Below are 23,681 nucleotides of genomic sequence, written 5' to 3' on the forward strand. Positions count from 1 at the left end.
GCCCAACCAAAATTGAATTCTTCTACGGACTTAATTGGCTCAAATATCTCTGTAAATATAGAAGATGATTACAAAGTTAGGAGGATAAGAAATCCTCCTTTATAAGTAAAAAAAAAAATATGAAAACAGAGATCCAAGAATCAATGAAGCTAAGCTACCCAATATCCCAACATATCTGTAAGAAAAACCCTTGTAAAATGGATGTGTACTCCATGTAACTTACTCTTGTTTTTTTTTTTTAAGTATGACATAGAAATCTTGAAGCTATGTAATAAAATAGACAAATTTGAAACAAGGAACAAATAAAATTCCAATAGAAACACAAAAACAAATAGAAGCTATGTAATAAAATTAGTTTCCAAGATTCATTAATGAAATTGCTACTATGACTACCAAGAATATAGACAGTAAACAGGAATATCTACATTTCCATCTATTAATTAACACTAACGAGCAAAGAAAGTTCTACATCCATATCTAGTAATACAGGAAATTCAAAAATCAAGCAAAGTAAGCCCACAGCAGTGGCAGTGGTTGAATAGAAGCTTGCTATACACACTAAGTTTTCAGATCTCCTATGTAAGTATTAGCCCCCCCCCCCCCCCCCCTTCATCCTATTTTCCTTATTTTCTTCAAATTCAGTTTACCAGCATATAAAATTCCAATACTAGATATAAGCTCCACATCAAGCAAGAGAAATTGATTAGAAGCAATCAACTTGGAATTATCAGTCTCAGAATCAAAGAACTGTGACAAGGGTATTTTCTGAACTGAAATGCACTTGTTCCAAACTTCCAGTTTCATTATTTATATTGGAGATGATTTGCCTGAACTATAAAATCAGGTACTTGAATTCTTTTCAGACCAATTCTTATTTTCACATTCAGTTCTTATTGCTGAATGTCACCTAGACCTTAATGCTACAACCACTTGTTATGATCACTATTATGTTTTCAACTAGGAGAGCTTCCACAGTCCACATTACTCATACAAATACAAGCCAACTATGCTATAGTAGCCCATATATTAATGTAGATAAACGTGAAAAATATTACAATAGCATCATTAACATGGGATTCCAATTCTTTCCCATTACACCTTCTATTAGACAACTTCCGAAGAATATGGTACAAAAGCTATATACCTAAAACCAGTTTCAGACAGAAAATAATGTGACACCCTCATAAATTAGTAGTGTGAAGAGCTTTGGCATATTTTTCCTGGATGAAATGAAATTTTATATTATTTGGATGGTTTTATACTGTACACTAGATGGAGTAAATGCTAATATGGCAAACCATGGTTTGTACTTTTAGTATTGTCAGTGAAATTAACTTACAGGGTACTATAGTCTAAGTTGAGGGCCTTAGTTATGATGTTGAGACTCTGTTTTTAAAATATGAAGATAATTGTTAATGAATGATGCTTGTTTTCTTAGTCTTTTGAAAATGATTTTAAAAATCATGGTTTGGTGACCAAAATTATCATGCAGGTATATTTATATCTTTCTGCTATTGGGATGCTTTTGTTGGGAGGAGCATTAGCATGCTATAGTGAGCAACAACTATTCTATTTTTCCATTCTAAGTTTCAGTAGATTTGAATTTAATTCATTTCTTTTGCTTAAATGGATGTACTGCTTTGTTTGTCTTGTGTGTGGAAATGCATCAGTGTTGAGCAATGCACGAACAAGGGAGCGAAATTGAACAAATGGAATGAAGTTGATGACTTCAATCAACCATTTTAATTTAAATTTCACTAAAATTAGGATTCTACACTAACTTCTGGAAGGGATTCAAGACCAACAAATTAAGATTCAACTGTATATGAACAAAGTTGAACATATCAACAAAATATCAAATTTAAAAAAACATAATCAATATATCAATATAAATATAGTTTACTAATAAAACACCATACGAACATCAACCACAGCTTCAATAAGAAATAGCCACTGACCCGTTTGCAGCCCACTCAAAAATGCATCAGCTTCTTCATCAACAAGTCATCAATGACATGCACGTGTCTTCCCTGCAACCACAATTACCAAACATCACCATTAAAAGAAATTACATGGAACCCGCGACCTTTCTTCAACAGTACACGAACCAGTTAACCTAAAACAAGGTTAAAATAAGCTTAACCTAACAAAGTTAGTAACTCACTAACCAATCTCTGTCTTCACAAAACTTCGAGCCGAGAAGTTGGAGCGATGAAGTCGAAGAGGTGAGGTCAATGTCAAAGAAAGGAGCAAGGTGAAAGGTCTAGGGTTGAAAGCAAGGAGAAACGAAGGAGCAAGGTGCAAGGTGAACAAACACGCCAGGGTTCAAACGAAGGAGAAAGCAGAAAGGTCTAGGCTAGGGTTCATAGCAAGGAGAAAGGTAGCAGAAAGGTACAGGTTCGAACGAAGAAGGAGCAATTGCAAGCAGTTTGGCTTTTTTATTTTAAGAATTACGACGATTTTTTTATAAAAACCGGCATAAATTTTTTAAAACATAACATTCTAAGGCGGTTTTCAATAACCGCCTTAGAAAGTGCGTCGTAAAATGCAATTTGTTACACAATAATTACAAAAATGCCACCGCCCACCTTTCTAAAGCGGTTCCTCAAATAACCGTCGTAAATCACGTGTCTTAAAAAGCCATTTTTCTAGTAGTGATAAAGAGTTGGATGCAGAGTTCAGAACGCGATGTCTATCTTGGAGCCTACCTGAATGGGTAAGTCACACAAAATAACTGAATTTAATTAATGTTTACTAATATACTAACCCATATTCATCCCCGTTGCAGCGGACACTGGCAGATGGTGGTCATTGTGCCCAAGGAACACCTAATTGTCTGGTGTCATACCCTAATTTCGTCCGGGGATTATTACTTGTTGACATGCAACCTTTGGTTAGCCGCTTTGAGATACTTGGCGTCCTTTGTTGCACAATAAATGAAGTCCTGAGACGTGTCAGAAATCAAAAGGAAGCAGGCTAGCGCAATCCGTGAAATTCTGTGATGTGGCGGAAATCGAAAAGAGGTGTTTTTGCGTAATCCGTGAGTTTCCGTAACTCCTTCGAAAGCTAAAAAAGAGTAAATATATATTCCGTAAGGATTCGTAACCTTGCGGAAGGAAAATAAGTATCGTTACGAAATTCATAAAGTTTCGTAATGTTACGAAAAAAGAATTACCAAAAAAATAGAAGGGGGGTGCATTTAGTAAAAAAAGGGGGGACAAATAGCAATCTGGCCCACTTGGGCCTTCAGATCCTTCCTCCAGAAGGTTGTTGCTTCTGGAGGAAGCAACCTTGCTCGCCTGGGCGAGCTGGGCGGCAAGCTCCTCCCCTATTTTGCTATAAATAGGGGGAGGAGTGAAGAAGAAAAGGGTTTAGCCTTCTTGGTATTTCGTATTTTCTTAAATTTGCTGAGGAAAATTGTTTCCGTGAAGAAAATCCAAGCCGAGGCGCTTCCGTAACATTTCCGTAACGTTTCCGTGAGTAATTACGCGAAGATTCTCGATCGTTCTTCAAATATTCATCGTTCGTTCTTCGTTTTCTTCAGTCTTCAACGGGTAAGTACTTCAAACCGAGTTTTTCAATTCATTCTATGTACCCGTGGTGGTCCACATTTTGTTTCATGTATTTTTATTCTCGTTTTCATTCGCTTTTTATACCCCCTTTTGACATGCTTAAGCCATTTATTTAAGTCATTTCTCGCCTAATCTAAAAATAAAATAAATTTCCACCGATCATTTGAATTGTAGTATTCGTTAATTTCTGTTAAAATGAATTCCGACCGTTCGGTCGTGCCATAACCACGTTGGAAATAAAAAAAAGAGGTAAAATAATAATATAATAATCAAAAAATACCTTTTAGTAAAATAAAGCGAAAAATCAATCGGACGTTTTCTCTTTGGGATTTCTCATTCTTAATTGAATTGACTAATAAACTAAAGTGAGACTAAGGCGAAAATTAACTCGCCTAGTCAAGCTCGTCCACAAAAAATAGGGTTTTGAAAATTTATCATTTCAGTTTCTTACCAAGTAAAATGGATCATTTTTAAGGTCCAAAGCCTTAAAATGATCACCTTTCAAGTAAAAAGAATCTCTTGATTCACACTTAAGAAAGAACTATGTAGGTCTGATTTCCTCTCCAAAGGAGGGTACGTAGGAGCAAAAGCCCCGCTTTTGTCGACCTCAAAAAATAAAAAGAAATAAAGTTAAGGTAACACAATTTCCACAATTCTAAAAAATAGGTTGTTGTCCTTCGAGACAAACGTAAGAGGTGCTAATACCTTCCTCAAGCGTAAATACAACTCCCAAACTTAGAATTTTCATTTTGACCGGTTTCCTTCGGTTTTCCCGACGTTTTCCACAAATAAACGTTGGTGGCGACTCAACGCATCTTTCCTCCTTTGGAAAGCGCACCCGTGAGCCTCGCCCTCACTCGCCCGCGAAAGGGCATGTTGCGACAGTTGGCGACTCCACTGGGGACTATTTTTGTGAGTTAGGCCTATTTTAAGGAATTGTGGATTTGTGAAACCTTGTGTGTGATTTTGTTGAACTGTGTAAAATATAAATAACTGTTGTCTATTTCGCATTCTTTACACTGCATTCTAAGCACCCACGGGTTTGAGTAAAAAAGGGCCCTATACCCGGGTTCATGGGAATTTAAGGAGTGGAGGTGAATCTATCATCATGCTAGGTCTCCGACTTGCTTGATAATAGTGAAACCTCGTCTAGAGCTTTCTCTCTTTATAATGTGTTGTCGCTGGTATTCCATACCGCCACAATATTATTATCTTGAGTGATGATACCTCTAGATAATGGCCGTGTGAGTTATAAATTGTTGGGAAGTAGTTATTAGAGACCCCTAGATATTGTCCTATAGGTTCCCAAATTGGGGAAAAGAGCAAACACGCTCCTGTGCCATTCTTTCTCATGCATTTTTGGTTTATAGTTTTTGCTAGTGATGTTTGGTTTCTTTAAAGTAATACGTAACCTTTTTAATGCTACGTTGAGGCGCCATCATGTCCAAAACGTAGCATTAAAATTGGGTCTCTACAGTCTCGTATGTATGAATTACCCCTTTTTCTTGTTTTCTTTCCGTTTCATGCATACGCATCGCATCATTCATGTCGGAGTCTTGATCCACCCCTTTTTTAGGTAAATGATGGGGACAAATCAAAACGGCAAAAGGTTTTATCAAGTCAAGGTTAAAAGTCTAGATGTCACTAGCCTCAAAGAATTAGGACGATTGATGGGACCTCTCCAAAGGCAAGCCTTCCGCAAAGTGTACGGGAAGATTCTAGATTTGGCCGCAGCGGAGGTATTTACGGAAGCTGTCATATCCCTCGCCCAATACTATGACCAGCCGTTGAGGTGTTTCACGTTTGGGGACTTCCAAATGGTACCAACTATTGAAGAGTTTGAGGAAATATTAGGATGCCCTCTTGGGGGGAGAAAACCGTATCTTTTCTCCGGCTTTCTTCCTTCCTTGAGCAAGATTGCAGCTGTGGTTGGTGATTCAGCAAAAGAGTTGGATCGCACGAAGCAAACTCGGAACGGCGTAGTGGGCCTGCCTCGGAAATACTTGGAAGGTAAGGCAAGGGATATGGCGAGCCAAGAGAAGTGGGGCCCGTTTGCAGATATTTTAGCTTTGCTGATTTTTGGGGTTGTCCTCTTCCCGAACGTCGACGGTTTGGTAGACTTAGCCGCCATTGATGCTTTCCTCGCATATCACCATAGCAAGGAAAGTCCAGTGGTGGCTATCTTGGCAGATTTGTTTGACACCTTTGACCGGAGGTGTGAGAAAAACAGTGCACGGATTGTCTGTTGTTTACCCGTTCTCTGTGTGTGGTTGATTTCACACCTATTCCAACAAGACACGAGACACCCGTGTCCGCTTCAAAGCTATCGCTCATGCGCCGAAAAAGGAAAAGTCGATTGGGACCAACATTTGGCTGGGATAGGGGGCAGCGCGATCAATTGGTTTCCTCGTTGGAAGGAAGGCAAGGAAGGAGTTCTTTTCTCGTGTGGGGACTACCCTAATATTCCATTGATAGGGACTAGGGGGTGTATTAATTATAATCCTGCACTCGCCATAAGACAACTAGGGTACCCCATGAGGGGAGCGCCAACCGAAGAAAGTCTCTCGCCTTTCCTTGTGAGGAATCTAGGCGCACAAAGTCTCAAGGCGATACAAAGAGTCCACAAGGTGTGGAGAAGTCCGTTGAGGAAAGACAAGGAGCTTAGGGGCATCCGTAATGGCGTCATCGGAGGTTATCATGGATGGCTAAGAATTCACACGCGGGGGTTAGATTGGCTCTCCAAGTTGAAAGTTACCGATGAGGAGGACTTCGAAGCTCCAGAGGAAGATGAAGAAGTCCGAGCTCTAAAATTAGAGTTAGGGAAGGCAAGACTCGTTAAGGAGAAGTTCAAGTCAGCTGCTACACACATCCGGAAGGAGTGCACCGAGTTACAAGAGGAGAACGCGGCCACTGCAAAAGCCCTTGAACAAGAAACCAAAAGGGCCCGCAAGGAGGAATATGGTCGAGAGAAATTCCAAGGAGCATTGTGGGGTAGCAACAATGAGCTCAAGCTCCGAAGAGAGGAGAGAGATTGGCCACGGGTGCATGGCATGATCTTAAAAGAAGAGTTAGTTGCTTGCGCGAGGTCCAAAAGAAGTTTGGCTCAACACTTGGAAGCCACGGAGCAAAGCATGCTAACTATCATAGGGCAATACAAGGAAGAGTTGAACCTGTCTGTGGCCCATGAACAAAAGCTAGTGGAGGATTTTGCACAAGTGTACGCCGAAAAAGAAGCAAGAGGGAGGGTGATTGATGCATTGCATCAAGAAGCGACTATGTGGATGGATAGGTTCGCCTTGACCTTGAATGGAAGTCAAGACCTCCCGCGTCTACTAGCTAAAGCGAAAGTCATGGCCGAAGTGTGTACGGCCCCCGAGGAGATTCATGGGCTAATCAATTACTGTCAACACATGATAGATTTGATGGTCCACATAATTAGAAATCGTTAGGTTCTCTTATAACACCTTTGTATAATCTTGGCTAGATGAAAGCTTTGTTCTTTTTATAAAATGAGAAGTTCTGGACTCATTACGTTACCTAAAAACCTTTGGGTGGATCCAAGTGCACCGATCATTCATTTGCATATTCATGTTTTGGTGGCATACTCACCTTTGTTTATTTCTTTAGGAAATTCATCATAACTAAGAAAACACCAAGGCACCCCTATAACACTTGATCCAGAAAAATGGATAATGAAGAGGGCGTGCAGGAACAGATGAAGGCCGATCTATCGGCCTTAAAAGATCAAATGGCTTCCATCTCGGAGGTCATGTTAAAACTCCAGAAAACCATAGAGGACAAAGCCACAGAAACCGCCTCCAGTACGGTTAGGGAAGCGGAGTCGGTGCTGCAACCCGCTTTAAATCCGGGCCGAGACAGAAACACGGCCGTGTTTGGTCGAAGGTATAGTCCGCAAGCTTATCCTTATGGCTTGCCTCCGGACTTCACTCCTCGTGCCACTCCGGAAGATTTAAGCCAAGCCCCTACTTTTGAGGGGCAACTCCCGCCTTATGACGACTATCCCGGGCAAGATGATGAGGAAGGAGATACCCATCTCGGCCCCTTGCTCCACCTCAAAGATCCGTCCCCACATGAACTACCCCAACCGAACATAGTCCGCCATATCCCAACCTCACCCACACCCGTAAAAGAATCTGTTCCCTTCGCGAAAGATAAGGGAAAGATTGAGACGCTCGAAGAGAGGTTAAAAGCAGTCGAGGGCCTTGGCAATTACCCATTCTCGGATTTAGCGGATTTATGTATCGTGCCCAATATCGTCATTCCTCCCAAGTTCAAAGTACCGGACTTTGATAAGTACAAAGGGACGACATGTCCGAAGGGGCATCTTCGGATGTATTGCCGAAAGATGGGGGTGTATTCTGCGGACGAGAAATTGTTGGTCCATTTCTTTCAAGACAGCTTGGCCGGAGCAGCTGTAGCATGGTATACCAATCTGGAAGCTTCCCAGATCCGATCATGGAAGGACTTGGCAACTGCCTTCATTAGGCAGTACCAGTACAATACGGACATGGCTCCCAATCGGAACCAGCTTCAGAGTATGACTAAGCAAGAGCATGAGTCCATTAAGGAATATGCCCAAAGATGGAGAGATCTCGCAGCCCAAGTCGTACCGCCCATGACGGAAAGGGAGATGATCACAATTATGGTATATACGTTACCCACGTTCTACTATGAAAAGCTGATAGGCTACATGCCAGCTAACTTTGCGGATCTCGTCTTCGCCGGAGAAAGGATTGAATCTGGATTACGGAAAGGCAAGTTCGAATATGCTTCCAACAACAACAGAAGATCCCCAGTAGTGAGCGCGAGGAAAAGAGAAGGAGACGCCCACGCAGTCACCACCGCCCCGACGTGGATGAAACCACCCCAAAATATCCAAAGCTTATACCAGCCCAATCCCCCAAATTTTTTAATCCGAGCCGAGAATTCTCTCCCGACTCAAGTAAAAGGACCACCCGCAGCAGAAAGAGCATCGGCCCAACGCACAACTCCAGCCGCTCCCCGGTCAATTAATAATACAGCCCCTGGCGCAAGCTATAAATATGCACAACACCCGCCCCCGAAAGATAACTTCTCCCTTATTCCCATGGCATACTCCGAGTTATGGCTTTCATTATTGGAGAATCATTTGGTGGTGGTCATACCCGGGAAGGTCTTCCAGCCACTCTACCCCAAGTGGTACGACCCGGGTGCCAAGTGTGTGTACCATAGTGGAGCTCCCGGACACAATATTGACTCTTGCATCCCGTTCAAGTATAAAGTGCAGTACCTGATTAGTGCCGGCTGGCTAGCGTTTCAGGAGGAAGGCCCAAATGTTAAAACCAACCCGCTAGCTAGTCATGGAGGGGCTAGCGTGAACGCCGTTGAAGAGGACGGGCCATCGCGGGCAAAAAGGTTTGGAGAGGTGGTTACTTCTAGACGCTTCATCTATCAATCACTGCAAGCGGCGTGCATGGTCTCCCGAGGTGGAGACGAAAGGGATGAATGTTTGTTTCACCTTGGGGAGTCGCATGACATGGAAACCTGTCCCGTGGTGGAAGAATTGCTTCAGTGGCTCATGGATTGCGGGCAGCTTGAAGTGTCCATAGGAGGGAGGGAAGAACCACAAATTTGCATGCAGTCAAAAGAGAAGAAGGTTCCTCTAACCCCCAAGGCCCTAATGATATGTTTTACTAGGAAGGGGACCGGCTCCACACCCATATACCCCCGAACGGCACCCAAGTCAACACCATTTGCATATCAAAGTAATAAGGCCGTGGAAGTATACCCCTCCCGCATCCAGTGAAAGAGTTGCAACCGAAGTTGGCTCCCTATCAGCTAAGGTAACCAACATCACCGGCCTCAGTGGCGTAACCCGCAGTGGTTGGGTGTTCGCTTCCCCTCACCCGGAGGAATTGCCCTCTAAAGAGAAAGCGCTCATGGTCCAAGAGCCCATGGAATATATTAACATTAGTTTAACCGATGTTAATATATTCTATTAACATCGGTTTTACTAAAAAATCGATGTTAATATATTACATTAACATCGATTTTTATAGAAAATCGATGTCAACGTTCATCATGCATACACTTATTTTGTTGTAGTTCTTTGTATATAACATCGGGTATTTAGAAAATCGATGTTATTGTTTTTATGTTAATATCAGTTTTTCAAAACTGATGTTAACAATAATACATTCAACATCGGTACTTTCAACATCAATTTTAAAACCAATGTAAAATTACGTAAATAACTGATGTTAAAAGTGTATTTTCTAATAATGATTTTTCATGTTAAAAATCTGTGTATCTTGTTGATATTGTAATTAATAATTTAATTGATCATAATTTTAAATTTATAATATACGATGTGTAAGAACTTAAAACTGAAATGATTGAGAGAAACGCAAAACTAAAAATATGTAAGATTATATATATTTAAAACCAGTTAATTAAGAAAAAAACCAATATAAAAGTGATAAAATTCTATATCAATTAAGAAAATAATTCAATGTAGAAAGTGGCCTATCACTCTATCTAGAAAAATCGATGTAACATGTGTCTCAAAACTGATGCAGAAGACCCTATAATTAAAAGGTGAAAATGAAATAAGTTTGAAAACTAACAAAATAGTTAACTTTATTAAAAATTAAATTAAATCTTATAATAAAAACGGCTAAAATCATTCATAACGTAACGATGACTGCCCTCAAAATCAACCTCCATCCATCAGCATCATGCACTTAAAGTAAGAATTGAAAATACGTTCCCTCCACAAGCGGGAATGACAGCTAGAATCACTCTGGCGCTGTGTCACAGCTAGCCATATCCTCCTCACTGATCTGCCACCTTTCGCCATATATATTGCTTCACATAGCCCAAACACCCACCACGTAACCTTCATGCATGCCCCACGCCACGCATTATTTTCTTTACTTTTTCACTCATCATTGATTCTTTCAACTTTGAAATCTACAAACTTAATCAAATTCTCTACCCCTGTCCTGGTCCCACCTTCCCCAACCCTCCCGCGGCATCACATTACTCAACTTGGCGCGAGTGTATTTTAATATATACGTTGCTTTTATAATCAAGGAATGAATGTTGTTACTGTCATAAAAGATAAGAAATACTATAAAAATATAAACCATTACATATTTAAATAATTAAAATTAAAAAATACATATGTTTATTAAAATATTAATGTGACAATTATTAACTAACTTTTATTCTTAATTATTTGTAAATAATTATATATTGAAAATTTATAGTTCTTAATTCAAAACGTAAATAATCCCTTGATAACATGTTTAAAATTTAATTATCTATTAATCATATAAAATTTATAGTTTCTTATAAAATTTGAAACAATAAAATATACCTGGAATTTTTACTTAAAATTAATATCTTATAAAAATTAAACACAGATTCCTTCCTAACACGTGTTAGTATGAGTAGTATTAAATTTGAATTTCTTAACCAAATTTTCGATTTCAACATTTGTGAATAGAAAAAAATATATATAATTAAGAGAGAAGATCTCGTCAAAAAATGATAAACAAAATTTTCTAGTAGAAATTAATTATTGATAAATTTAATAAATTCTTTTAAACCAATAAGAATAAGATGGTATAAAAACTGAATACCTTAAATTTTTGCTAGTAAATTTTAACGAAACTGCATATATTTGAAGTATTATATTTATATTTTAGTAAAAGTTATTACATTTAAAAATAAAATAATAATTTATTCAAAATACATTAATTGTATAATTTTTAAGCTATTCTTATATTAATATAATTCATTTTTATAATAATTAATTCAAAATTATATATATTAGATTTCAATAGACTGGCAATAATGCAATATAATCTTTTTTAACTATTAAATTAAGCGATTTTATCGACGTAAATCTTTAAAGTTATTTAACAATAGCTAGCAGAAAATAGTAATAAAATAAATATTTAAATTTAAAAATAAATATTTAAATTTAAACATATTTTAAAACTTATAAATAAATTCTATTGCTTTATAATCTTTTTTTAAAAAGAAAAAACACATCATCCCGATACCCCCAACGATAGTCACGTGTCCCTTTCACCAAATAGATCAAATCCTACTTCTACTTTTCTCATCCTGTTTTTTTTAAACTATATCATTTTAAAGGACTAACACGGGAATAGCTTGAAAAGAACAACAAATTCCCTCTAAAAACGTCCACGAGTCCCTCTCCCAAACGAGTCCCACCGCAAGTACACACCAATCACCCTCCCAGAACCCTCGTAAAGTCACCATCACCATAAAAACGCCACCTTCCACGTGTCGCCTTCTCAAACCCCTCAAAAAGTCGCCACGTGTCCCTCCCTCGCAAAGCGGCACCACGCTCTCTCTCTTCTCCTGCGCCTCGAGATTCGCGGGACACCCAAACCACCACACTCGCCCTCACGCCACGTGTCCCCTCCCCTCCCCTAACAACCCGCCACGTGTTTCATCTCCCATCCCCTCATCGGGCGCCACGTGGCTCCCTCCGAACCTTCGATCAAACAGATTCTTCATTCTCCGCTCCTCGATGATAAGAAAGGATTTAGCGGTGCAACCTTCGTTAACGCTTCCCTTTTACGTGTCGCTAACCGCCATCCCCGCCTTCTCGGGTAGCGCCACGTGTCCCTCTGTGGGTTCTTTTTAGAGATCAGAAAAACAAATAAATCACGTTCCACTGTGATACGAAGCTACCTACGTTAACGTTAACATTAACATTAACAACAACGATGGTTGAAGTCGAAGAGATAGAGCTGGATTTGGCGTTGTCCATAGGGGGCAGTTTCGGGAAATACACGGTGGAGAAGCCCGCACCGGATTCCGAAGCGCGTGTTTCAAATTCGGATAGTCGCGATGGAATGCGCGTGGTGATGGAGCCGCGCGAGAAGCGCGAGATTCAGGCGTTTCGGAGAATGGAGGCGAGGAAGAAGAGGGAGCGCTTGAGGGAACCGTCCGAGCCCGAATCGCAATTACGGGATTTTAAGAGGGAGAAAACGGAATGCGGTAACGGCGTTAGTGGCTCGTGGACAGCGGCGACGACGACGCCGTATCGCATGCACCAGTTCGCGACGGTGCAGTACTTGCCGTTGAATAACGGCTTTCCGTTACCGTGCTGGGTCGGAGGGGAAAAGAATGTGGGTGGAGTAGACGGCGTTGACGGCATTAACGGTGGAGGAGATAGGAAAGCCAAGTCTAATGGGTCTTCCAGGTGTAGTTCTTCTGTGGTTTCGGATTATCAAAGCTCTTCTCGTGAAGGTAATTTTTTTTTTTTTTAATTTATGGTTACTATATATATAATTATATATATTCATATCAGCTAATTTTACGATGTTTTTTTAGCTTTTCCGTTCTTCCGAATATTCATTGTTATTTATTTTACGGTATTTACTTTTTTTTTCAAGGTTTTAGCTCTTTTTGTTACCACTCCATTATTTGAATGCAAAATACTAGTGTACAAAATCTGAAATAAAAAAAAAAATTGATTGGCTTATTCCAGTTTGAAAGTTCTATAAAGTATATCTATTTTGTTCATTTATTTCCATATATGGTTTCAAAGGTTGAACATAATCAAGAAAAGAAGAAATTTAATTTGATTATATCTCGCGTGATTTTGGAATTTGGAGTGACATTTTTTAGGATGTGGGTTCCCAGCACATTAAATCGAATAGTCGTTCAATTTTAAACAGTATATTGTCCTGGGTCATGAATTATGGTCTCATGCAGCTTTAAGTTAAATGTAGATCAAACTTATCTGAATTTTTTAATAGTATCAGCGTTTCATATATCGCCTAATAATGTTGCGTCTCTCTCTGCCATTCCTTGTTGAACTATTACTTTTTCATGAATTATGGTCTCATGCAGCTTTAAGTTAAATGTAGATCAACCTTATCTGAATTTTTTAATAGTATCAGCGTTTCATATATCGCCTAATAATGTTGCGTCTCTCTCTGCCATTCCTTGTTGAACTATTACTTTTTCAAATAATGGCTACTTGATTTTTTTTTTCCCAAAGATCTTCGGTGCATAAAAGTTACATTGAACTCCAATTAATTCAAGTTGAGTCAATCAATTCATTTAAATAAAGAGATAAAGTTGTTCATTTTTTTCATATTAATCCTAAAAGGCAAATGTCGTGAAGAAATAACTTTTAATGAATACATTATAACGTGCTCACCATTCCTGTGTCTTGGTTTGTTCTATAATGTTCTTAAATATTCGAATCCAAGCATATGAAAGTGGAGCAAGCATTATCACGTGCTATTTTATTCGTCGATTCTGCTTACCAATTACCATCATCATATTGTCCTACTTTCAAATCAGGCACATTTCGGTTTTCATATTTATCGAAGCCTTTTCTCTTATTTGCCATTTCTTAAAAAGGATTTTGTAATTTTGATTCAAGTAATGACACCTCTGTATACTCTATCGACACTTTGTATCACCTATTCACTTCACCTATTATACGTATACGTCATACTTTTTTTTTCTTCTCTTTTTGTCTCTAGGTGTTGAGTAGATCAGTTTGGTATCCACCAAACATTTTTCATTAGATAATTTTTTTTACATTATTAATTAAAAGTCAAGATATGACTTTTTAAAGTAATTAATCAATGAGTAAATGATGTGTATGCTAATCAATGATAGGATAATAGGGTAAAAAACTTTAAATTGTGGGTGTATTTTAATCAAATTTTTATGTATATGTAATTCTCAACTTGAATCTTGATTATCACCTTCCTCGGGACATATTTTTTAACAAATATTCCAAATTTATCTTTTCTCAGAAGGAGGTAGCACAGACAGTCACAGCCATTCAGTTCATTCCTTGGCAGAACCGGCCCAATTGAACACTTCCAAGGAAATAAGCATCGGAACGTCCCAACCTGAAGAAAGTGCTTCCGCTTCATCTCACCCTATAAGACCCAAACAAGGCAACACCACCATCCAAGAGATAAAAAAGCACATTGCAAAGGAAACGCGACCAAAACCAAACCCCAATTCACCCGAGCCAATTGAAAACAAACCTTTGTCTAACGAAAACTTAACCAAAGTTGAAATAATGGGAAAGCCTCCAAAGCCTCTCTCTCACACCTCTTATTCGCTCCCTCCAATGCCCTATGTGTCTACAAAAGGGGACAATGGGAGAACGGTTAATGGGTTTCTCTACAGATACACAAAATCTGAGGTCAGCATTATTTGTGTTTGCCATGGAAGCACATTTTCACCTGCAGAGTTTGTGCAGCATGCAGGGGGCACAGACACCACGCACCCTCTAAGGCAAATCACAGTTATTCCTTCTGTCTTTGGGTGATCATCCCCTTTTTTGTGTTAATTAGGCCTTTTCTCACTTAGCGTGTTTGGAAATAGTTGAGACGTGAACACGTCTAGACGTAAGGACGTAAGAAATCACGCATGGGATGTGGAAATTATAATTATTAGCTGAAACCTAGCACTCTATCAGATAGAGAAGCAGAAGAATTTGATTCAAGTGTCTATGTTATGTTGTCTTTAGGCAGGGTATATATTTTGGTTACAGGAACAGGAGCTTTTTGTTGACTAAGCTAACTGCATTAACTAACAATTACTCTAATTGATGTTTTCTTGTTTTGGAGTATGGTTTGGCTTCTATTGTATATTATTATTATTATTATTATTATTATTATTATTATTATTATTTTGTTTTTAGTTGTCATAAAATTTCAATTTTATTTTCTTAGTTTCATTTATTTTCCGTCAAACTTTTCCCATGATTTTTTCTCTTATTTTTAGTTTCATTTTTTCATCATTAATATTAGCCTTGAGAGTTAAAACTTTATCTTTTATTTTTACATTTTTAGTCCTCATGGGGAAATGATATTGATGGTAAAAAATAAGGAAAAAGTTGTTAGAGATAAAATAAAAAAATTATGAACTTTCATTAAAAAAGAAATATATTTAACTTTATTTTCATATCTTTATTCGTGTATTGGACGGCCTATATATTGTGCTGGGTTTGATAAACTTGAGAAACTGGCGCAGATGATTTACGTGTTTTGCTTTTATTTTCTGTTTCACATTTAATTTGCTAAAAAAAATTGCTAAAAAAAACTCAGGAAGTTAATGTGAGTTGAGTTACACGATTAAAACATGCACGCATCTGCATGATCTTGTTTGTACTGTCCATTCAAACATGTATCTATTCTTATACTATTGTGTCACTATGGGAAAATGGATTATAGAGTCAGCCTATTGTTTTGAGTCGGAATTTGAGGTTTTACTTTTATTAAATATAAATTTTCATTAAATTATAAAGGTTTAATTACTTTTTGGTTTCTGAATCTTCAACAAACTTTTAATTAGGCTCCCGATGTCAAGTGACTCAATTAAAAAATTGCAAAATAAATAGAAGTTTAGGAATTAAATTAAAATAACACTTTAAGATCTATTTAAAAATGGTAAATAGTTTATTGACTTAATTAAAAAATGGATAAATAGTCACTTTTGTCTTTAAATGTGTAATTTTGCTGACAAATACATCCCTGAAAGATAAAAATATAAAATTTAGTTTTTGAAAGTGTAAAAAATGAGACAAATATATTTTGTTGTTAACTTTCACCCGTCACCGTTAATAATATAGCATACGTGACACGGAGGGACTTTGCTGTTAACTTTCGTCCGTCATCATTAATAATATAGTCTATATGACACGGAGGGACAAATTCATTATTGAAATGATTGCCAACGTGGATTGTCAGCATAAGGACATATTTGTCATAATATTTTTTTGACTTTTCACATTATTACATATATTGCAATTTACGACATAGTAACTACGACGGTTACTGAGAAACGTTGTTGAAGGATACACGGTGGCAGTGCTGTAATTTTAATGATTGCATACAACAACGATTATTAAATAACCGTTTTAAAAAACGAGTATGAATGCTTACAACGACGTGTTGAGAAAGATCGTCGTAGTTATATGAATTTACAAAGACGGGTTTATCCTTTTGACCGTCTTTTAATATTCTACTTTTTAATTTCTCACAAATATTAATTTTTAGCACATCATCCACCACATCCGCAAAAATCACACGCTTCCTTGGCCCCTCCTATCTCTCACATCACATCCAACGCCGCCAACAATCCTAGGGTTTTGGTGACAATGCTCCCCTACGCTTCCATCCCGGAGGTCGCAGCGGCGTTGGGCCGCAACCTTACCTTTGTGGAGACCCTCTAGTTCAACTACTCTGCCGCAAAGTCTGATGACTTCCTCTAGTGCCACAACATTCTGTTCCTCTTCCTTGTCAAGGCCGTGGAGGTAGGAAAGACCATGGGCCACGCCACGGATGATGTTGACGCGTGTGGGCCAGGGAAGTGGGGGGAGGGAGAGAGAGAGAGAGATCGGGCTCGTGGAGCCACTGGTCGAGGTTTCCCATTTCGATGAACTTGTAGACGAGGAGGTGTTTAGGGCCTGAGGCCTAGTAACTGAGGATTTTGACGATGTTTGGGTGGCGGAGGCGACTTAGGGTTTCCATCTTGACGGTGAACTCGCAGAAGCCTTGGAAGGCTTCAGGGGAGAGTTTTTTGACAGCGACGGTGGCGTCACTGGCGAGGTGGGCCTTGTAGACAAGGCCGAAGTTGCCATCACCGACGATGAGGTGAGGGGAGAAGTTGTCGGTGGTGCGGGCGAGCTCATCCTAGGAGATCTTGATGAGGTTGGGGTCGGAGGACCAACTGGCGTCCACGATGGAGAGGGATGAGGAGGCTTCACGGTGGGGGGTGGGGCGGGTTCGGATATGGGAGGAGCGGGTTTGGGTCTTGGTAGAGTTGCGATGGTGCTAGCAAAGGAGGATGGCAGTGGTGAGAAGGAGGGTGACCATGAAGAAGCTACCGATAGAGGTGATGACAGCTTGTAAGGCGTGTTCCATGGGGGGAGGGTTTAGAGAGATGATTGATTGATTGAATGAATTGAGAGAGAAAGTGGAATAGAAAAGAAAGAAAACGGAAGGGAAAATGTGATTGTGATTTCGTGGAAGGTGTTGTGGGAGACCAGTCAACGGATTTGTTTAACTCTCTAACTCTAAACCATTTTTCTCTGTTGTGATTGTGAATTTTTACTGTTTGTTGACTTGAAGGATTAAATTATTAGTGGCTTCAGGCTTGTGACCCAGTGCGTTGGACTTGGAGTTGAACCCGTTCAGAACTTCCGATTCAAATGTGTAGCAATCCTTTCACACAAGGGTGATTGTTATTTCGTGGAAGGTGTTGTGGGAGACCAGGGTGATGTTCATCATGGCATCTTTAGATGGTCAAGCAAGTCTGTTAGAGGCTTCATGTAAGTAATTTGCATGTTTGTGGTTGCTCAACTTGTGAGAAGAGCTGAAAGGGCTAGATTCAAAGCCATTGCCCTTACTGTTGATACCCTAAGACTGGGACGCAAAGAAGCTGATATCAAGAACAGGCATAACTCTCCACTTAAACCTTGTTATACCACTTTCTTAATCGATATGATTAGCTTTTCTTTAAAGTTTCAGCCTTATCCTTGCAATTAAAATTAGTTGTAAAATGTCTATTACAAATTCACACTGCCACCATTTTTGACATTGAAGAACTTTGAAGGATTAGACCTTGGAAAGATGGACAAAGTAAGATGAGTCATCACATAATTATTTACGTAGGTTAATTTTCTTTTCTTTATCACTAATTGAATTCTTGTCATGATCTTTTCAGGCTGATGACTCTGGACTTGCTTCATATGTTGTCGGTCAAATTGATTGTACTCTTAGATGGAAGGTATGTTAGATAATCAAATAAGGAATTTTATTTTTCCTTTGTTGTTATTATCATGTTCCTGTTGTAGGAAAGATTTTATTAAAGTGAAATCAATTTAACAAAGCATTGACAACACAAAGATTTTATACACTATCATATAATCATAGATTGCCGTGTGTGAAACTGAAAGGTTGTTAACTTGTATTATAATTACTTTAAAAGTCATACTCATGATGATTCCTAATTAGTTGACAACTTTTATTTTCCCAATTCATTGATTTGATTCATGATTTGCTTGCAAGCTAATATTCCTGCATCCTTCAGAGGAGTGTCGAGTAATAAGTTCAACTAAATCATAGTTTACATTTTGTTTCTTCATTTATTATGTATACATATTCCACTAAATAGAGTCCACCATCTAAATAATCCTTGTTCATTTTGTAGGATGTGAAGTGGCTTCAAACAATCACCAAACTGCCAATTCTGGTGAAGGGCGTGCTGACTGCTGAGGACAGTAAGAAAAACCAAAGCTGCTTTCAATTTCATCTGTTCTCTCCCTCTTTGAATATTTTACTAATGCCTTCATTCCAATATGGCAGCAAGGATAGCTGTACAAAGTGGTGCAACTGGAATTATAGTGTCCAATCACGGAGCTAGACATTTGTTTATGTGTTGGGTATTTCTGATGTTCTAGATTAGTTACAACTCTGTTGTTGAATGTTTTGTTTGCCTCAGGATAATAGTATTGCCTATTGGAGAAAATTTGTGGCTGAATATTACTCTCCTCGTGCAAAGAAATGATGGTCCTTGTCATTATATAGTAATGATGGGCATCATGCACTTGGTGTTGTCCCCCAAGCAGCTATGGTAAGTTTTTGCACTTGTCATTTATCCTTGTTTTTCTTGCTTCATAAATAGGATGCCTTAATCTTTGCTAATAATTAAATATTTAATTATGCATTCAAAATGTTAGTTAATTTTATTAGCTTATCATTTAATTGTTGACAACTCTTAAAATTGCCTATATACTAGAGTTATGTCTAAAATTATTGCATTTATTTTCTTTGATATTTTAGGTCTACACTAGTTTGCTTTTTTAATCTCTTAGTGCTATTGAATCTTTGATGAGTACATACATTGGCATTGATATTTCTTTGTTCAGGATGCATGACAGTGTGACATATGTGGTTCTAAATCTGGAAGGGGATTTGGTAAGTATATTGGAAATTAAAATATTGAGTCCTATATGGTTTGAGAAAACCTTTTTTTTTTATCTTCATTTCCTGTTCTCATAAATAATTACAGAAATGTCACTTTGTTTCCTGTTTCCAAAGATTTGTGTAAGAAACTATAAATTGGAGATTTTTTGTTTCCACTATTTCCTTTTCAAATTTCTAAAGTGAAAACAAAATGACATTTTTTGAAATCAAGAAATGAAAACAGAAACTGCTTTATCAAACCAAACCAAAGTGGCCATTGTGTTGTTATTCTATAATATGTTATTATGGGAATTTAGTTTCATTGTAAAATTCCAATATGTATTTCATTTTGTTTAACTTTCTGGTTGCTAAGTACCCAATGAAGTCAGTGCTGACCAATGACCACATTCTTAATTTTAAACTTGAAAATTAGACAGAACAAATTCAACAAACTGAGCTTAAATGCGATCAATAATAAGCAAGTCAAATAATTGAGTGATTCTTGTCGTGCTATAGTGGAAGATGCACAATTTTTGCATTGGATGTACCTGTAAGCTAGATAATTAGCATGTTATTTCTTTAAATTTCCAATGTAAATCTTATAATCTAATATTATGTCCATTCTGCATTTTGTTTACAGAGGCAACTTATGAAGTGTTACCTAGGCTTAATGAAATAAAATTTGGCAGTGGAGTAATTGATGAACTTTTGTTTCTGGACTTGCCACGTGAAACAAGACTTGAAGAGAGTGTATATGAGCCACTTCGTGTTGTTCGTGAAGGTCAACTTCACATCATATTCACTCAAGACTTGAAGGTTACAAAATTTTTATTATAGTTAAATATTTTTTCTATTTGAATCTTTTTTATATTCACTTCCTAAAATTCTTGTTATTATGCACAGATCTTATCATGGGAGTTCTGTGCAAGATGCCATGAAGAACTTCTTCCTCAAAGGTTGGTTGCACCACAAGTATGATTTTGCATTCTTTAGAATGCTTTTCACTTTTGCAGCCACTCTTTGTTTTGAATAGATGATGGTGCTATTTGGTAGAATATTTTTGTGAAGTAGATCTTCATTTATTGCCTGGTTTTAATTGAAGTTGGGATTACCCTGGAGTGGTCTACCTTGCATGTTCCAAATATTTCTGTAGAAATCTTTTTGCATATGTACATGATTGTATAATTAACTCCTTGTATTCTTCTATCATATTTCTTGTTACTGTATGCACAAATGAAAATTGGTGAAGGAAACAGTAGTAATATGGACATTTGGGTACATAAATTTGTAGGCACTAGTGAAACTTCCTTTCTTATTTTATAAAGTATAGAACTGTAGATCAAGGAAGTTAAAGGTGAATGGTACCAATTAGGCACTAGGGGGGTTTGAATGCGTCGGAGGCAAAGTACTCTACTGCAAAAGCTAACTATTGAAACTAAGTTTCACTAGTTTGAGCCCACTTTGAGCCCATGCAATGAAAAAAAAGACAAAAAAAATTATTCTATAAAAACCTTTTTTTATGTATAGCCTGTGAAACTTTTGGCTGAAAATATAATATACATAGTAAAAATCACCAAAAAAAGTGACAAAATAAAAAAACGTCAAACTGATATAATAATATAATCTTTAAATAGTATACGTATTTTAGAAACAAGGCCCAATGTTTTTTTTTTATTTTTGTATATTTTACTTCTTAGTTGATGGACCCAGCTGGTTAAAGCAGCCCATTAATTGACTTCTTTTTATTTTTAACTTTTTCTTACTGTCAAATAGTTTGATAACTATTTTTATTTTTAACACATTAGTTGTAGCTTGGTCCCTTATGTACACATTTCAAAATCTTAAGGCTTCTCTTCTTTTTTTGAAAAAAAAAATAAAATAAAAAAGAGATTTGACAAATGGTGATAAGTTAATTGTTTCTTAGCATACGCGTATACATTAATTGTTTCATAGATATTGCATTTGCAAGTGCCTTGGAAACTTTTGGTGGTGGGCATAATTAGTACGTACCGGTTTACATTAATTTTAGATTACTTTTTTTTTCTATTTTCTTAATTAGTATGTACGGGTTTACATTATTTAAGTTAATTAGTTTTTATTTTTCTATTTTCTGACAACTTTTATCTTTCTATTATGAAACATGATTAACAAAAAAATATGATTTATGGCGGTGCTTTAAGTGTTTATTGAGTTCAAGGAAAGCCCAAATCTGTATATAACTCAATTTGGGTTTTTATACTATTTTGAATGCCAGGAGAAATATTTTTATGCTCCTCAACTACCCATTTCTACAGCTTTAGTCTGTCCAAGAATGTGGCCTTTTCTTGTGAAAATAATGTTTTTTTATTTTTTAGAAAATACATTCTAAGATGTCTCCCTTGATGTCTTCCTACCTGGACTACTTTTAGTAACTTTGTAATGCACTCTTATTAGACAACGATGTAGACATTCCTAATAACATCTCTGAAGCATGTGATGGTAAGACTGATGATGCTGATTATGTGGAGCCATCATTTGCTGTTGGGAAATCTCCTAAAAATGTGAATGTTGCTTCTAATGACTTGTGGCTTTGGTCTAATGTATCTTCATCACCTTGTAGACAGGTCTACTTAGTGCTTACATTATTAAAAAGCTGTACATTGGCAGGTACCTTCTTGACATTTTTCCATTTCTATTGTTTGTTCAGTAGTAAATGTGATGATATTCCACTGTTTTGTTTTATATATGCAGTTTATTCATTATGAACTAAACTTGTGGACAATTCTATGATAATAAATAAAGTTCATGCTTCTGCCAATCTCAATTTTTTGTATTTGTTAACTAAACAAAAGTCTACAATTTAAGAAGACTATATTGTATATTGGACTTGCTTTGATTGTTTGAACTTTGAAGTAGCCCGTCTATGTTAACTAAACAAAAATATGGCATTTACAGGAAGGGCAGTGAGACTGAGAAGGAGCAAGGTTCTGTAAAAAAAAAATAAAAGTAGCTCAAACTAAAAAAATAAAAAAGGTATTCTACATCAGTTCTAAGACGATCGATGTAGAATGATAACCGTCTTAGAATGGTTAGCATTCTACATCGGTCGTCTTAGAATCGATGTAGAATGTTCAGCATTGGTTCTCATATGGCCGATGTAGAATGTTCAACATTCTAAGACGATCGTTCTCGACCGTTGTAGAAAAGACTTCCCCTTTTTACGACGTCTCCTACAACGACGGTCGTAAACCGATGTAGAATCCCGCTTTTCTAGTAGTGTCGTCTTCCCACTCCATTGACAAATACGTTTTTAAAAGATGAAAATGCAAAATTTAGTCCCCGAAAGTATAAAAAGTGAGATAAATATATCTGGGCGTTAATAATGAATTGTATAGGAGAGAAGCTATAAAAAAGGGATTAAAAAAATAGTAAAATACAACTTAAGATTTGAACTTTTATACTTTGATTATCTATCTATTTATCCATCTATCAAATTGTTAATTAGTTTTTAATTAATTTATATAACTACTTATTTTCCAAAATAAAATAAAATTCTTTAGTTTTATGATATAAAAAAAATTGAGTTACCATTTAAAAAAATGAAAACCTTTTATTTCTTGAAAATTTTTATTTCTTCAACTAATTATTAATCTTTATTACGTATTCTGCCACAGTATGTCAAATGGAATGTAAGGTCGTTGCAGTCCCTAAATTAGCGAGAGATACAACTCTACGTCCCAAAGACAAAGAATAAACCTCTGTATTAGTTTGAACATTATTGTATTTTTTATTTAAATTTATTTGGGTTTTTTATTTGTTAGTAACTGTTTTCATTTCATTCATATTATTTATAAAAAGTGCGTCTCAAATGGAAGTGCATAAGGTTTATCCAATGGACTCTTTCATATTTGAGGTATATATATATATATATATATATATATATATATATATATATATATATATATATATATATATATATATATATATATATATTATTGATTAAGGAAAAAAACTTATAATTTCACTTTAGTTTTATCTAGTTTAAATTTTGTGAGATTTTTTTTAAAAAAATAGTTGATTAAATTCTTTTTTTAAAATAAATAAATAAATTTGGTCCCACGGATGATTGTGTTTTTTC

At 36.9% G+C, this 23,681-nt stretch overlaps 2 protein-coding genes, 1 long non-coding RNA gene and 1 pseudogene across 3 annotated transcripts; 3 read left to right on the forward strand and 1 right to left on the reverse strand.

Annotated features, from left to right (window-relative positions):
* The first annotated feature begins 12,181 nt into the window (after positions 1-12,181).
* Positions 12,182-15,150, forward strand: LOC100809595 (ninja-family protein AFP2). The gene is made up of 2 exons (XM_003547743.5): positions 12,182-12,866; positions 14,396-15,150. Exons 1-2 carry the CDS (start codon positions 12,341-12,343, stop codon positions 14,920-14,922), a joined length of 1,053 nt encoding a protein of 350 aa, XP_003547791.1. The 5' UTR covers positions 12,182-12,340; the 3' UTR covers positions 14,923-15,150.
* Positions 15,151-16,680: 1,530 nt separating this feature from the next.
* LOC106796411 (probable serine/threonine-protein kinase PBL7) lies at positions 16,681-17,521 on the reverse strand (annotated as a pseudogene).
* A 16-nt stretch (positions 17,522-17,537) lies between these two features.
* Positions 17,538-19,127, forward strand: LOC121173714 (peroxisomal (S)-2-hydroxy-acid oxidase GLO5). The gene is made up of 5 exons (XM_041010421.1): positions 17,538-18,054; positions 18,172-18,238; positions 18,324-18,386; positions 18,810-18,879; positions 18,965-19,127. The coding sequence occupies exons 1-5, from the start codon at positions 17,942-17,944 to the stop codon at positions 19,057-19,059; spliced, it is 408 nt and encodes a 135-aa protein (XP_040866355.1). The 5' UTR covers positions 17,538-17,941; the 3' UTR covers positions 19,060-19,127.
* A 987-nt stretch (positions 19,128-20,114) lies between these two features.
* LOC121173717 (uncharacterized) lies at positions 20,115-20,790 on the forward strand. Its single transcript, XR_005889007.1, has 2 exons — positions 20,115-20,380; positions 20,468-20,790. It is a non-coding gene; the product is annotated as an uncharacterized lncRNA (long non-coding RNA).
* The last annotated feature ends 2,891 nt before the right edge of the window (positions 20,791-23,681 follow it).

This window comes from Glycine max, chromosome 16, assembly GCF_000004515.6.
Source record: "Glycine max cultivar Williams 82 chromosome 16, Glycine_max_v4.0, whole genome shotgun sequence".
In the NCBI taxonomy this organism is placed as follows: Eukaryota; Viridiplantae; Streptophyta; class Magnoliopsida; order Fabales; family Fabaceae; genus Glycine; species Glycine max.

Bases quoted from the DNA above. Each gene is read 5' to 3' on its own strand.
- LOC100809595 (XM_003547743.5), top strand. From the start codon at position 12,341: ATGGTTGAAGTCGAAGAGATAGAGCTGGATTTGGCGTTGTCCATAGGG. The intron at 12,867-14,395 runs GTAATTTTTTTT...ATCTTTTCTCAG, and splicing joins TCAAAGCTCTTCTCGTGAAG to AAGGAGGTAGCACAGACAGT.
- LOC121173714 (XM_041010421.1), top strand. From the start codon at position 17,942: ATGTTTGTGGTTGCTCAACTTGTGAGAAGAGCTGAAAGGGCTAGATTC. The intron at 18,055-18,171 runs GCATAACTCTCC...TGTCTATTACAA, and splicing joins GAAGCTGATATCAAGAACAG to ATTCACACTGCCACCATTTT. The intron at 18,387-18,809 runs GTATGTTAGATA...TTCATTTTGTAG, and splicing joins ATTGTACTCTTAGATGGAAG to GATGTGAAGTGGCTTCAAAC.